The sequence below is a fragment of the Calypte anna genome, chromosome Z (assembly GCF_003957555.1).
Source record: "Calypte anna isolate BGI_N300 chromosome Z, bCalAnn1_v1.p, whole genome shotgun sequence".
Classification (NCBI taxonomy): domain Eukaryota; kingdom Metazoa; phylum Chordata; class Aves; order Apodiformes; family Trochilidae; genus Calypte; species Calypte anna.
In genome coordinates, this window is record NC_044274.1 from 27,599,739 (window position 1) to 27,616,477 (window position 16,739).

At 36.3% G+C, this 16,739-nt stretch overlaps 1 protein-coding gene across 1 annotated transcript in view; it reads right to left on the reverse strand.

The window, feature by feature from the left end:
• The window catches only part of FER (FER tyrosine kinase), a 105,217-nt gene that overhangs the window by 61,133 nt on the left and 27,345 nt on the right, over positions 1 to 16,739 (reverse strand). The window contains exons 6-8 of the mRNA XM_030466772.1: positions 8,509 to 8,692; positions 5,970 to 6,107; positions 4,921 to 5,040 (exon numbers count right to left, since the gene is read on the reverse strand). Of these exons, the coding sequence (XP_030322632.1) occupies positions 4,921 to 5,040; positions 5,970 to 6,107; positions 8,509 to 8,692 (442 nt within the window). The remainder of the gene's footprint in view (positions 1 to 4,920; positions 5,041 to 5,969; positions 6,108 to 8,508; positions 8,693 to 16,739) is intronic.

A 16,739-nucleotide genomic window follows, 5' to 3' on the forward strand; every position in this document is an offset into this window, starting at 1 on the left:
CATCAGTTTGAAACAGGAAATGGATGTAGTGCTCCCTAAAACTTCTAAGATGCTTTAGGACGTTTGTTTATCTCAGAGGAAACAATACAAAACAACCATATACACACTAAACTAACCTGTCTTCTTACATTCAGCCTCTTCTTGTTTATGAACAATAATTTTTGTTCAAACTGCCTAACATCCCTGAATATACACTGTATGATCTTGGCTGTGGTTTGTGAAAAGAAGTTTCTTGTGGTCTCATATTTGCCTCCTAAATAAAATCAGTTTGCCGAAAAGGTTTTATTGCTAACCAGCTAGCCACTGTAATCCTTATTAATTTTAACACACACTCCCAAATTGTAAGGTTTCAATGACTTGAGAACACATACAGTGAGACCCCCCAAAAAAAACAGAATGCAGACATCTTCAAATTAGGTTCTGGCTACCTGGAACGCTGCTTTTTATATTTATTTAGTCATTAGCACCATTCTGCCTCAAATATCAATAAAAGTAAATGCTTGTGCTTACAGAAGTTGCACTTTGTAAGATTTTTTAATTAATTTGGGTATTAATTCATATGCTGTCCTGTGCTGACCCAGCATAAAATCAGTCTTCATTTTAGTAATTCTACTTCTCAGTTAAGTCTTTTCCATGTGACTGTACTTGCTGAAATTAACAGCATGTTTTTCACCCAGTGTCTACTTCTTGGACTCATAATGCTTAATAGTTACTGCTGGAGAACGGTATGCTTGGTTCTGCTGAACACCTTATGGCCCAGAAACAAAAGGGAGGAAAAGGCACACACTTGTGTCCCTCCTGTGGTGAAGAGCGGACAAGACAGGTGACTTGGATCAACCAAATCAAGTATTCCATCCCACACACATCATACTCAGTACAAATGTGAGGGATCACAAGTGTCACACTCTTTTTGCCCACAGCCAGCATCCTGGGAGGACTCTGTCCATTCATCTGCCTGTGATCCCGATCCCTGTATTCCTGAATCCAGCTCCTGTCTGCCGCTGACTCCAGAAGCCCAGTCCAGCATTTTCCTAGGGCCTGCCTTGACAGCCTCAGGAGTGATGTGAGCATTATCTGGGGGAGTGCAACAGTGGTTTTGTATATATTTGTATATATTTTCTTTTTTAACGCGACTATTTCATTAAAGCTGTGCAGTTCAGTTTCCAATCTGTCTCTCTCCCTTACTCTCTCTTCTTTCCTTATAGGGGGAGGGAGAGGGGTTACTGGTGAGAATCTGTCAGTCATTTAATTGCTGGCCCAGCAATAAGCATTGACAACTGCCCACTGATCAACACTTACTTCATAATGGCCTCCTCTCAGTTTTTAATGCATGCATCTTCAAAGCATAAACTTCTATTCTGTTACACATCTCAGAATATCTGAATATTATTAAGTGATAGTCATCAAGACTAACCAGAAGACACCACACTTCTCTCATTACTTAGCTCATCAACACTGATTTTTAACTACCTCATTCTGTGAAAATTTATTTTAAAATATAAACTTTCCTAAAAATGTAATGGTGAACAAATGTTCACATCATGTTTACTTAAAATTTATTTTATAACAACCTTTAAGCAGTAGCATATGTAAAGCTGTCATTTCCCCCTTACATTCTCAATAAAACATACTCAACAAAAAAATTGGTGATTTGAGATCAATGTACCTCTTTGAATCTATTAACAGTTTGTGAAATAATTGTATTATGTGTACTGGATTCATTATATTTGCTAGATAAATACAGTAGTTCTGCTCTGCAGAAAGTTAATGATGTAGCATCTTGAGGATCAAAGGCCACGATCTCAATACTATAGATAAACAGTCTATTTTCTTTTGTTTCAGAACATCTATGAAGTCCACCACCATCTATGGATAAAGGACATAATGTACTTAGAATTTCTAGACACAGAGTGAAGCTGAAGGTAATATTTGTGGGATTTTTTTGGCTGAAGTGTTTTTTTAAAAGCAAGACTGTAACAAAATATTTCCAAAATGCAATTAACAAAGTATATGAGAAAAGGCAGTTAAAGAGAACAAAGCAGTTCTAAATGGAAGGTTTCTCACCTGCATTAAAAAGCAATTTAAAAAGAGGACAAAGAGGATCAGATATTTTTTACAGTGCCAGGAGCCACTAGAGCTTCACAAAAATCTGCAGTGCTTAATGTGTTTGCAAAAATCCAAATATAACGACAATTTTAAAAGGGGTAAAGAATGCTGAATGTAAGATGTTATTTGAAGTAAGGTGAAGGGGTTGAGGGTGAAAAATACAAAAGGGTTACTCTGGATTTTACAATATGTAATAACTGGACTGTCCTCTAGAAGACTACTTTTGATCTTTAAAGAAGCAAATATATAGGGGGAAAAACAGTCCAAGGCTTTATTTATGCAGTGAAGCTGCATAAACTGACCATTAACACTTAGAAATCAGATCTTGTAATTACAGTAGATGATTCTGTGAAAACACTGGCTTAATACATTGCAGTGCAAAAACCAAGCAGAATGATTCTCTAGAATTTGTTAAAAACAAAGTAGAAAATGAATACCAGAAGCCTTATCTTTCCTTTCTCTATACTATTCATCTGGTTTACCTCCACAATTCTGGTCATTCCCCTAAAAACACAATAACCTTAAAAACATTCAAATAAAGATGATGAGCTTGATAAAAGGACACTAAGTAAGCTTTGCCAAAGAACAGACTAAAGCTAGGGATGACTCTGAAAGAGATCACAGCACAAATTTGGCACGTGTTAACAAGTGGAACAGAAAGTAGCAGATTGTTCCTGCTCTCTTCCAAAACAAGAGCTGAAGAGGCATAAAATGAAATTAAGAAGCAGCAGGTTCACAGAATACCAAGGTCATCTCTGAATTCCTTCATAAACAATTTTGTGGACAATGGGTAATTGTACACACCAAAACTGACGGGACAAATTCAAGACAGAAAAATACCTCTCAGACCACTATAAACTACCCTTAAGGCTCTTCTTATAAGCAAACACTACTGTCTCAAAACATTTTGGAGCTGAAAATTATGGGAGGCTGACAGATCATTGCACCATCATCCTGTTCTTGGTCTTCTCTCTAGACTTTTCCCTGTTGGTTAATGTAAGAGATAAGAAAGTTGGTTAGGTGACTCTGTTTTCTGACCTAATACAGCTAAACTTTTTCGCTCAGTGTCCTAGTCTATACCAGAGCAACTTAAAGACAGCAACACTTAGGACTGTTTGATTCCTGCTCAAAAAAAAAAAAGAAAAAATCATAAAAATTTTGTCTCAAATCTACAAAAGAATTTAAAGTGGATGAATAAAAGAATTGTAACAAGACACACTGGAAACTATAGGGACACATTTATAAATATGTGTTTCATCAGATCATTTACTAGAAAAGCAGTATTTCATCTGTCATACTTTCTGATGTCTTATTTCTAAATAATGGGACAGAGAAGTCAACCAAGAAGTTATTTCTCTTCTTGAGCTATGGAAGGCAGACTCTTTGATAAACTGCAACACTCTATTGAAATGGGAGATTTAGTATATATATTTTTTCTGTTACTGTGCTCAAGTCTAGATGCACAACACTTACATAGTTTAAGCAGGAATAATATCAATTTAGCAGTGATCTAGAATATATTGTATATAGAAACATGCTTTAAAAGGAAGGGAGGTGCTTTAATTATGGAAGGATCTTCTCAAAAGAAAGATGAAGCTGCATCAAGATTAAGAAGTCATCTACATAAAGAGGCTGAAACTTCATATTAAAAAGTTATTTCAATACCTATTAAGGAATAAATAAAAAAAAAATTAATCAGATTGCATAGGAAATAAAAGATGATGACTTTTAAAGGGACTCAATAAAAACTAGAGAGTCTGTCCTGTTGAAAAAATGCAGAGTATATACAAAGAATAATTTGCAGAAGACACTGCAATATGTTTACATTTGAAATACCTCACTGCTATTGGGTTTTACTATGATTTTCATTTTCAGAAAAAACAAAAAAGAAACAAGGGTCATTAAGCAGAAGAAAACAGTTAAGAACTTTAAAAAACCCACACAACATTGATACCTTACTTGGATTAGTTATGATTTCTGAAGGGAAACTTTATAATGAAGCATGGATAGAAAAACAGTAAAGACCACAAAAACATCATCACTCAATAAAATTATGAATTCTCCAGTTTAAATTGCTGTGACCAATAGAAAATTAATAGATGTGTAATTCATAGGTGCAATCTCACATGTGACTGCATTGGACCACTTTAAAAAAAGCTAAGGTTTGTCAAAAACTGAGTCTGATAATATAATAACATAATAATCTCAGGAGGAAAGCTGTTGCCCAGCAACAAATGATTAAAGGTGAAGTTGGTAAACATAATGAGAAGATTTCACTAGGCAATATATTAAACGAAATACATATAGAAGCAGTGTGTCACCCCAAATAGCTAAAAGCTCCATGAGATGCAATGCAACTAGCTGTGCTAGTAAGTTATTGTAGTTTAAAGGCTATACTTATGAATAAGAACTGAATTTTGGAAAATGAAACAGAAGTAAAATATTCATAAAAAATTTCTGCATGGCAATTTAAATCACTGGCTACCTCACTTTACTCGGTGGTTTCACCCACAGTATTTATCCCAGAGTACTGAAGGTGGAAACTGTTTTGGGAAGATGGATCAGTATGTCCCCAAGAAGGATTTATGATGGACTTGGGGCACAGGAAAAAACAACTGGCAAGGACCAGAAGATGTGTTGAAATTGCTGGCAAGTTTCTGGGAGACTGGGGAATATTTTGTGCAAAGGAGTTATTAAAGCTACACGTGAAAGCATAAAAATATAATTTTTAGGAACCAGACCTTAAAAATGAGGACACAGATATGCAGGGATCTGAGTGAGAATTTGCAAAGGATGAAAGGTTTGTAGACTTACATGACTTGTAAACTTTCTGCTGTTAGATTATTCCACATGATCTCATTAGCCTGAAGGTTTTCATTTTCTTCTAGTAAAGATGTATCAAACTCTATTTCTTGTTCAACAACTTCCGATGACCTGATTTGGTAAATAAATATTACATTTTCAAAATTAACTTGTATCTTAGAGTAGATCCTAAAACAAGGAACTATATTTTGAATTATCTTACTAACTAGAATATAGTTATAATTACATATTAAATAAATGTAAAGGTATCAATTCTATACTTTGTTTTTTCTTTGAATAAAGAGAAGAGCACAAGTCTTTAAATCATACCAGATTAACAACTATTTGAATCAAGATCACAGCATAAGCAAGTTTCTTAAGGGATACCAATGTGAATGGGTCCACTCTTAGCTGATCCTGATATAAGCCTGCACGTGACAAATATCTATTCAAACAGCAACTAAAAAAAAAATAATCCAGTAAGTCTGAGAGAACTGTTTCTGCATACAAATACTGAGTAACAGTTCACTAAGTGGCCAAATAGTTAATTTTTAAAGTAAGAAACTTTCTTGCTTTATTTGCATTACTCTGTAGCCTCAGGCACTGCTCAACCTGCAGCAATTTTGGAGTGCACAGAGGTACCTAGAATTTGAACTAGAAGCTGGACAGTAAGAGAAACAGAGCAGAGAAACTTAGTTTAGCCCAGAATGGAAACTGCTTTGAATTACACAATTAGCTCACACTGAATCTGGACTGTCCTGTTCTGTCTGCCACCAGTACCAGTGTCACATCTCTTCACATGTAATAAAAGTAACTGGAATTATGTTTTTCTAGAGCCAGCCAACGAGATGTGTGGTTAAAGAAACAGGTTTAAAACCTGACTTTAAGCTAGCTTTCTATACATGCAAGTAGAACAATTTTCACTTTAGGATAAAGTTTTACAAGTAATAATGTAAAAGCAACCAAACAGAAACAAAGTACATCCTGATCACTTAAACAGTGTTACGCAGGGCTTTCTCACAAATAAAAATGAACATGCATACCAAGATGAACCTTCATACCTGTGAGTGTCTATGAAGTCATTATATTCAGAGTTAGGGTCTATCTGTTCAACTGAGGTCTGTATCTCTTTATGGACATTCACAATCTCTTCTGTTACAAGACTGGTGATCTGGCTATACTCATCCAGGATTCCTTTTCTAGAAAGGAAAAAAAATTCTATTGTGTAATATGGCATAGATGGCATTGAAGAAGCTTTAGACTTTCAATTTGCTGCTTCTACAAACTCTTATTGCAACTGGCTAAAAATATAAAAAAAATAAGACAATACATTACTCAGAGAAATCAGAGACAAACTGTGTCCTTTTCTGTACAGATTGGCTATGAGTGAGAAGTGTCAAAGATGATGCTCCTTGTATTGATCCCCACACTTCTACACTAAAAACTGTGGAGATTACAATTAAAAGGAACGTATACAACTCATTAATGACACTCTTTTTCACAAAAGACTTGGAATGCTTGTTATAACCTAGACTGAAGCTTTTCATGTTCTGATTGACAAAATAAATATATTGTGCCATAAAGCGAAGTAATTCACAAAACAGTGCACATTTCCTTTAAAAAATGGTTTTCTTGTAATTCTTTTTCCATCTATCCATTTTATGATTTGGACATTCAGACAAAAATAAGCATAAATCACAAGGTAGCATATATATACAAAAAGAAACAAAATCGAGCAAGAAGTTCCTATAAAAGAGTACAAGCAAATGACCCAGGCTTGTCTCTACCTGCTTAGAAGAAGAGTGTGAAAAACCAAGTGAATAGGGAACAGTAAAAAGAGCAGGTTACATTGTGCCACTACATCCAGTTAATAGCATCCAGTTACACATCCTCAGAACACCCTCCTATTACCTTTCATTTCTCTATAAATGATCCTTACATTTTTTTCCTATTCCATTATTATCTTTCATTATTATTGTACTGGCTGTGATCGTACCGTAAGCTTTCTTAAAATACTGCTGAATTTCAGCCAGCCCAGAGGAACATACAGGGAAGAAAAGTATCATTAGATTTTTCTTGGTTAAGATCTCAAGTTACATTCACTCCGCAAAAAGTCATGACTGCCTATTTTCAATAATTTTTCTGAGAAGATAACAGACAAAAGAAGGCATTAAATCTTTCCTTGCCTGTTAGCAACACAGAAAAATTCCAGAATATAGGCAAATGTCCACTACACCAATGCCTTGTCAAAGAGAAAGGGAATAAGGGAATCTATGTTAATTACAAAAAAAAAAAAATCATTAGAATGTTAATCTGCTGACTGTTTGCCAAACTGTTTGCTTACTATTAAGTAAGCATGTTTCACAAAATCCACACCAAGCTCTACCACCTCTTTTTGTACACCAGTGATCCTAGAAAGGAGTAATCCTCTAGTATATTTAGATTTCACAGTAATTATTACAGGTTTTCACTCCAGACATATCAAAGGTGAGTTGGTTCAATAGGTTCTTGTTCTATCACCAAACACTTCAGAGAATTACCATATCTCATAATTTTGAAAAACTACCTCAATTACAACATTCAAATTTAATTGTAGCTTTTTGCTGTGATTAACAAAATTACATACAAAATTAAAATTTAAAGGACTGTACAGAGACTGTTGCAAATGTCTATTTTACTTCAATAAAAACATCAGAATCAAAGGAATTAGTATGATACTACAGAGTGCAGTTAATGATGTTACATAAGCATGTAATGTGAAATCCCCACCTCTCCTTCACTTCCTGTGTGCTGAAGTCAAGATAAACATAGACTTCAAAGCATGTAAGAAAATAAGCTAAAGAATGGTTCCTCACATCTCAATGAACAACACCTACAAAAAAAACCTAGCCTAAGTGATTTAAATAACACCCCACAAACAGACCTACACAACAGAGTTCCTAACCAATTCCCATCCTTCTGGAAATTAGAGGAAGCAGCATGGTGGTTACAAAGCAAAAAAGAGGCTTTATAGTCTTCATTGTTTTTTCTCCAAGATTATCAGTTTGCACATTATCTGTAATGATTTTTAAAATTAACTTTTGGGAAAAAGGTAATTTTATTTTTAAGGTTGGATTCCTTACAGTGAGATCAGTTTCACGTGATACTATTACTTCTCTCACATTTATGATTAATAATACATCTGCTCAACCATCACCCACAATGACCTTCAAGATAGTTGGCCAGCGTAAACCAAATTTGTGGCTGGTGGAAATACATAAAAGTAAGACTATACGAGAGGCAACAAAAGTGCTGTTTGTAAACTAGCTGATAGAAAAAGCGTGAGCTCAGCTATGAACATTATAGTTAATCTGTAGGATTTCAAAATTTTATGAGAAGACAGTGTCTCACTAGAATGTGAACCACTCAAAACTACTATCTGCATTATTTGGGTAGACTTTTCTATGCAAAATTGTTGTCAGTTGAGAGATGAAAACATCTTTTTTCATTATCCCCTGGTATACAATTAATCACAATTCATGATTTTAAATAATTCTATACATGAATTAGTATACCACAAATATAAAATTCTGAAATTTAATATATAAGAATACATCTTACAGGGCTTTAATCATTTCTTCTTGCATCTTCTGTAGTGAATCAAGTAAAAGAGGAAGTGTAGTGTCATAATATTGGTGCTGATGTAATTGTGCTCCTTTAAGTGCTAACACATACTGATTATGCAACATATGAAGCTTCATAGTGGCTTTATCACACCGGTCTTTGGCTTTCTCAGTTTCCTTTCCTAAGAGAAACAAAAAAGACATAAAATGCACATGGTGGTTAAAAAGTACACAAACTTGTGGATGACAAAAATATTGTCAATTTGTGATATTTGCATGTTTTTCTATAGTAGTCTTTTCAAGATACTTCTCTTAAGAAGGCAAAATCTGACCATATTCAGGTCACTAGAAAGATTAAATGTCTTGATTTTCTAATTAGAAGCATAATTAAGAAAAAAAACTGTTGTATTTTTTTAAGCAGAAAAGTGAAACTTTTATATAAAACTTTAATAAAAATAACAAAACCATAAAGAACAGAGAAATAAAGATAGCTGTAAAGAAAAAACTTATAAATCTTTTATTTACCTTACAACAAATAAACTTCTTTTAATGAAGAAAATTAAGAGATGTCCTAATATGCAAGATACACAGCTCCTAAAAATCTGTTACTACATATCATACCAATAAAGGAACAGGGGCATACAAGCACGTGAACTCTCACACCACTACTTCTGTCCAAAGTTAGTAGCATCTCTACTACAATTTAACATTTCCTCATCAGTGTCAGTATTCAGATCAGGATGTTGGCTCTCCAAGCTCTGCTCCTCACTATTGGAGACTAGAAGTCCTCAAGTTCATGCTGACAAGACCAGTCCAGCACTCAGTCTGAGGTACAAGGTACTTCAAGAGGTCACCTATTCTATCTTTTGCCCCACTAACTGCACAGCTATTTGGCATATGTTTATATGATTTTCCTAAGACCTCCAATGACATGTAACTTTTCTTCAGGTCTACAGAATAAGCATTCCCCCAACCTCCTCACCCCTATGCTCTCCAATGGAAATCTTTATTGCTTTAATTTAAACCCTTATTTAATTCATATGTGCCATGAGTATGAGAAATAGATTCATTGTCTGCAAACCCTCTTTTCTATGTTAGACTAAATACTCTCCTCTTCTACCTCATCTTTCAAGCTTCATGCTAATTGACCTACAGGTCTTCCCTGTTAAGTTTCACTATCTTTTGCAGCTGATTCACAACATTACACAATGGCAACTTCAGCCAAGGCTCAAAGCCAAGGAATAGCTTTACATTCCAGACACCTCTAGCTCATAAATACATATAAAATATAAAATAATGTAATTAAAAAATTGCGTCTTTTTTAATACCACACCAATTACTTTTGCTTGGGCAACTGATCCTGCCAAGTAACACTACTTTAAGACTCATGTCTCAGTTTAATATTTTTAAATCTACAGCTGCCTTCTAGTGCACTTTCAACCTCTTCAAGGCATAGTGATGCACAGGATTGTTGACAGCCAACATGGCTTCACTTGGGACAAATTGTTCCTGACTAATCTGGTGGCATTCTATGATGTGGTTACAGAGAGGTGGTGGATAAGGGAAGAGATAAGGGAACTGATGTCACCTAACTGGATTTGTGCATTTAATGCAGTCCTGCACAGCATCCTGGTCTCTAAATTGGCAAGATATGGACTTGATAGATGGGCCACTTGGTGGATAAGGAATTGGCTGGGTGGTAACACTCAGAGCTTGACATCCAAACAGAGACCAGTGATAAGTGGTGTTCCTCAAGGGTCAGTCCTGGGACCGGTGACATTTCACATCTTTGTTGGAGACATGGACAGAGAGATTGAGTACATCCTCAGCAAGTCTGCCAACAACACCAAGCTCTGTGGTGTGGCTGACATGCTGGAGGGAAGGAGGCCATCCAGAGAGACCTTGACAGGCTTGAGAGGTGAAGTATGAAGTGATGTATGATGTATGAAGTTCAACAATGCAAACTGCAAGGTTCTGCACATGGGTCAGGACAATGCCCAACACAAATACAGACTGGATGGAGAATTGATTGAGAACAGCCCTGAGAAGAAAGCCTTGGGGCTGCTGGTTATTACAAGTAGCTGAGCACGCAATGGCAATGTGTACCTGAAGCCCAGAAACCCAACTGTCTCCTGGGCTGCAGTGATAGAAGTGTTACCAGCAGGATGAGGAAGGTGATTCTCCACATCTGCTCCACTCTTGTGAGACCCTACCTGCAATACTGTGTCTAGTTCACGAGCTCCCAGCACAGGAAGGACATGGACATGTTAGAGCAAGTAGAGGAGAGCCACAAAGATGATTGGTGGGCTGGAGCACCTTTCCTATGAAGAGGGGCTGAGAGAGCTGGTGTTGTTCAGTCTGGAGAAGAGAAGGCTTCAGGGACACCTCATAGCAGCTCTCCAGTACCTGAAGGGCACCCTACAGAAAAACTGGCACCAAATCCTCCTCAGGAACTCAACATGTTGGGGTGCCATATTTATGTGCCTGTATACCGCTGCATGTAGCACAGAGAATTAACATGGTAAGTTAGAGATCTTCCATTACAGAGCTGGGATCTTGTCAAGATCATGAAGGCATGGTGGCATGGCTTCCATGAATAAAGCGCTGCAATGAGGAGATACAGGCTTTTAGGGAAAGACAGATTGGCAAGATAAAGAGAGGGTGTTTCCCTTTATGTAAGAGACCAGCTGGATCACATGGAGTTCTGCCTGAGGATGGAAGAGGAGCCAGAGATCTTCTAGGTTAGGATTAAAGAGAGAAGAGGGAGGTCACAAGAAAAAGCCAAAAATTTTGGCTTCAGAGTTGTTTTAATTCTCTGTATTATAATCTCACCAGGGCATCACAACATTTAATTTCAGAGGAAAAAAAAAAAAAAGGAAAAAAAAAAAAGAGAGAAGTATTAGTGCTTTTGCTCTATTTTTTTTCTTTTGTTTTCTTTTTTTTATTGAAGCAACACTCCACCTCTGAGAAAATCTTCAGTATATAGTAATGTTTCAGATTGATGAAATATTTCTTCCTTCATTTGCTTTAGAATCTTTTATTTTTGTAAAAATCAGCATCAAAGTATAAAGCTGTCAAAGCATATAGTGATGTATTATGCATTTCCCAATGTTTATGATAGCAGTTTTTTAGATAATGTCCCAGAACTGCATTTATCTTGCTATTTGCATTCTTTTCAGCATTTTCAGTAACAGAGGTAATTTCTGAACATTTTGCTGTCTCTCCCATTTTTTATCAATAATAAACCTCCTATACATAGTCACCTCCTTATTTATTTCAACTCCAGAGACATATTTTCACAGAGCATTATTTCACTGTGAAAAGAATATTACTTTCTATTCCTTGCATAATTCCACTGAACACATCCTTTATATCTATTAATCAGATGAACAAGGTTTTCTAGGAGGTCTTTTTCTAACAACTTTTTTTTTAAAAAGCAATGAAGCTTGACTTAAATGTGCTTCTACACAGTGGTAACTGGAGAGAATACTAGTGGGACCCCAACATGACTTTTCTCTTAAGTGAATTTTGATAAAGATCAAGCACTTCTAAAACTAAAGCAAATAGTTTTAAAACCTAGAATGACAGAAAAAGAGACTAACTCTACAGTGATAGATCAAGACAATGTAACTACTTATACTCAGGGCAAATGATTCCCAAACCTGAAGAATATGTCACACAATTTACATAGAATTCCTGAGGAAACTGTGCTTTTGGAGGCAACCCTTTAATTTCTCCATTTCTTCTATTAAGCATTTCTTCATAGTTTGATCAATTTCCCAAGTCTTCATCACTGCACAGGAAAGACACAGCTTGTACTACCTGCTTTATAACTGAGTATTCTGTATTACCCATTTAACTGCTTTCAGGGCTTCCTTGACCCAACTTATTTACTTAAATTCAGATTTTCATAAAACGCTAGGCACATCTAAATACCACTGGTGATTATGAAAATTATATTCTCCGATGACAGTTCTTACTGATCCCAATAAAACAACAACTGACGTGACTTTTGAAGCATTCTGATTTTCATGCTGAGCCTGGTTTCACTTCCCTAAGATTAGACTAGACTAGAATATTTATTGGGGCATCTCTCTAGCAAGCCAGTTCCAGTGTTTGAACCACCCTCTCAGTACAGAAATGTTTCCTAATGTCAAGTCTGAACCTTCCCTGGTGCAGCTGTGATGCATTCCCACATGTCCTGTCACTGGACCCAGGGAGAAGAGCTCAGCACCTCCCTCTCCAACTCCCCTCCTCAGGAAGCTAGAGAGAACAAGGAGTTCCTCTCCAGCCTCCCTTTCTCCAAGCTGTACAAACTCACTGTCCTCAGACACTACTCACAGAACATGCCTCCAAATTCTTCCACCATCTTTATTGCTCCCCCCCAGATTAATTAAAGGACATCAATATCGTCCTTAAATTGAAGGGCCCAGAACTCCACACAGTACTCAAGGCAAAACCACCCCAACTCTGAGTACTACAGGATAATCCTTTCTCTTGACTGGCTGGTCATCCCGTGTGTGATGCCCCCCTGAAGGTGGTTTGCCCTTGTGCTTACCAGGGCACACTGCTGGCTCCAGTTGAGCCTGACACTGACCAGCAACCCCAGATCCCTTTCTGTAGGGCTGTTCTCCAGCCACTCCTCTACCAGTCTCTACTTGTATCCAGAAGTCAGAAGACTGCAAAAATAATTTATAACAATCCAAAAAGTATTTTTATGCAACTGCTGCAACTAAACTAGGATGGCTCTGATTCTTAAATGCTCAGGAAGCAAACTCCAAAATTTCTCGAGTGACCAGCCTTACCATCAATCTCCAAATAAAGAGATGGAAATTTAATGCTTTTAATTAACAAGGGTTTCGCAAGACTAAAATCACAAAGATAAACAAAAAACAGATAGGATCTTGGCTTTTAATCTCTAAGGTTTTTTCTTCCTTTATGTCTTGCAGAAGGCCTACATGAATGTTTTTCTTCAACAAATAAAATCAGCCTCTCCCACCTCGATTAAATTACTTTCTAAAAAGAGGGTAAGAAGTTTTTCCCAAATTTCATATATCAATAACTACAAATAAAACAGTTTTGTGATGGATAAAAACTATTTGTACATATTTCAGATTCCAAATCTATGGAATACCAAAGACTAAAACTTCTGAGTTAAGAGTTAGTTCAATAAAGTTATCCACTTAATGTAAAGACAAATAACATGGTATAAAAATATCTAAAAATGAAGTTCAGTCTTTTGAACTGCTGACAGAAGTTTGAGCTAATAACCACTACTAGTAAATTCTTCCAGACCTATGAGTGTCTGTGATAATTAAGGAGAGGACATGCTGGGGCTGCATGTCCATGTTGAGTTGAAATAATATGCCAAAGTTGGTAACACTCAACATTAAGCCACCAATATCTTCTAGCACTGCACTCCCCTGGGTTTTCTGCTCTAGAAGCTTAACACAAGAATCAACACTAGCCCTTGCAAGCACTAGTAGTGTTTCTGAGTACTCTGACACTAGGGTACTGATGTGAAATCCATCCAGCCTGCTGACAGCTGTGAATAGGATACACCAATTTTTTTTGTCTTAACAATGTGAGAGTTTCAGTCAAAAAGAAACTCAAAAAATACCCCTGCTAGGAGTTACCCTGGTCTGAGCAGCAACTAAAGGCGACACATGGCATCAGGAAATGTAGTAGTATAATCATAATTTTACAGTCATCTTATTTGAATGCACCAGCCACCTAAAAAAAAGTATTTTCTGGCCACTCAGCTATTATAAATAGTGGGACAGTACTTTGCTTTAGTGATGCTTTTTCAACACCTTCCTTATTTAACATATCCTATGCTGTCACACAACTTCACCACAGAAACCTCATCAATTCTGAAGTACACGTGTTACAGAGATCAGAAAATACTCCTCCAGAAAATGCAACGTTGTGTAGTGTGCCACTTGTACTGTTAATAGCTCTCTTCTCAATCATCTTGTCAGAAACACAAGCGAACCTAGGGAAATCTGCTACAATATTTTTTAAGCTGCTGTAGCAGCATAAAATGAAATGTTGAAACTAAATACTTGGAATCAATATATTTTTCTCTTATGATATATTTCAGACCCATTCTATCACATAAGAATGTTGCAACATAGTTTCCACATAAAACTAACAATTAGTAACAAGAATACAATAAACAGGTGTGGTGGATATATGAAAATGAAGGCTGCACATTTTACTCAAGATTATATTGTATTAAAATCCTGAATGAATTTTCCAAGGCTACATTGTTTCTGTTCCAACTTACAATATTAACTGATGGAAACTATTTCACACTTAGACATCCAGCACCAAAATTAGCAATAGAAAGATGTTAAATTGTCAAGAATTTTTATGGAAAAGAACAAATGATTGTTTATTATTTCATAACCAAAAATTATTCTATGATTCCATGTACCCATTTCCTTATAAATCTTATACAGCAATAAGTAGTGTTTAATAAAAAAAAAAAATCAAGAATAAAAACATTATAAATTCCTAATGGCATACTCTGAACTACACTTAACAAAGATGTATAATTCTACAGAAACAAAAGTAATGTTTGAAATAGAAAACTTAAGTCGAAGCAGTTACTGAGCCAATCACATGAGATTCAAACTCTAATGAGATATCACTCTTGATATTTACAACTGTTCTACAGTTTCCGTTTTGTGTTTTTTACCTATTATTTATGAAAATTTTTAGAAACTTTATGCCTCCTTTTTTAGACAATGTGTTTATTATTTGGCTTAAGTTTTTTTAATGAGTTTTCCTGGAGCAGCAACATACCACACTATCTACTTTGTTAGTCAGCATCACTGATGTCAGCACACTCATTATAGGCTGTGTGTTTTTTGTGTTCTGGGTGTGTCTTCTAGGACAACTGCTCTAAAAGATTCATACCTTTTTTTCAGTATCACACATCCAGAAGATTTCACAGTGCTGTCCATTTCAATATGGAAAACCTATCTAGTACGTTTTTCTCTTATATTTTGCTCCAACACCACCACCATGCCCTAGGAACATAGCATTCCCTATGACACTAGTTCTGCCAAGGAACACATGAACATGATGTGCATTACCAGTACATTATCTTTTTTTCCTTTTTAGAAAGTTTTCCAATACAGAAGAGACTATTGGAATCCATTTGTCCATAGCCCCAGTTGATGAAGTATGCTTCATTAGAGAGGCACTGGATTAGTTCAGCTTGCTCACTTTCTCATCCCAGCTTGCTTTATCTCAGCATACAATAAAAAACTGTTTGGGAAAAAAGGCTAAAAACTACCAAGTAAACCAACCAGACTTCCTGACACCTGGGGTCTCCATGGCCAAGAACACCCAGACTGCATTTGTGATTCCAGTGGTGATCACTGATCCAGAAAGGAGCAGCAAAGCACAAATAACTAGGATAAGGGATAGAACAAACAAGATAAATCAGTCCCTTCTTATTATGACAGCATGCAGACACTGGAAGGCCACAACAGGGCAGTGCAATCAAGCCTAAGAAGCAAGTGGCAGACAGGTCTCAATCCTGCACCCTCAGGAACACAACTTGTTCTACAGCTTCCCTGATGCCCAAGCAGAAGCAGCACTAGCAATGGGCTCCCCAGAGCAGCTCCTGACCTGGCATGTCAGACACTTTCATCATTCTTGGAGAATTCATATTGGAGAGCACAAAGCCTTCTATAATGTACCTCCTACATCCTTTAGAAAGCAGTTAACCTTTTATTGACTACAAAACTACCCAAGAAGTTCTATCAGCTGCCTTCCCATTGCCCTAACAGAAACATAATCTGTAATTAATCAGTATGATTAAGGTAATGCTTAACCCTCACTCTTTTTACTCCTTTAACAGGTCCTCTTAGCATTTTCAGGAAAAAGTGAAAACAGATGTAACCTTGTGTTAGAGCATCAACTAAGTGTTGATTCTAAGTGTGTGTCCTGTTAGCTGGTGGAAAATATGACCCACAGTAATTAAAGCTTACCCAAGAATACTCTGTGACTACAGAAAAGCACAAAAACAACAACTACTGAAGAAGAACCACATTCATAATTTTGCCAGGTTTTACCCATTACAGTTAATACCTTCTGCTGTGTCTATTTAGCTCAGAACTTAAAATCACTTTTAACAACTCAATCAGAAAACAATGAAATAATCCTCCCAAACTACAGAACCACTTGTACCTTTTTATCTAGCAGCTCTAGTAA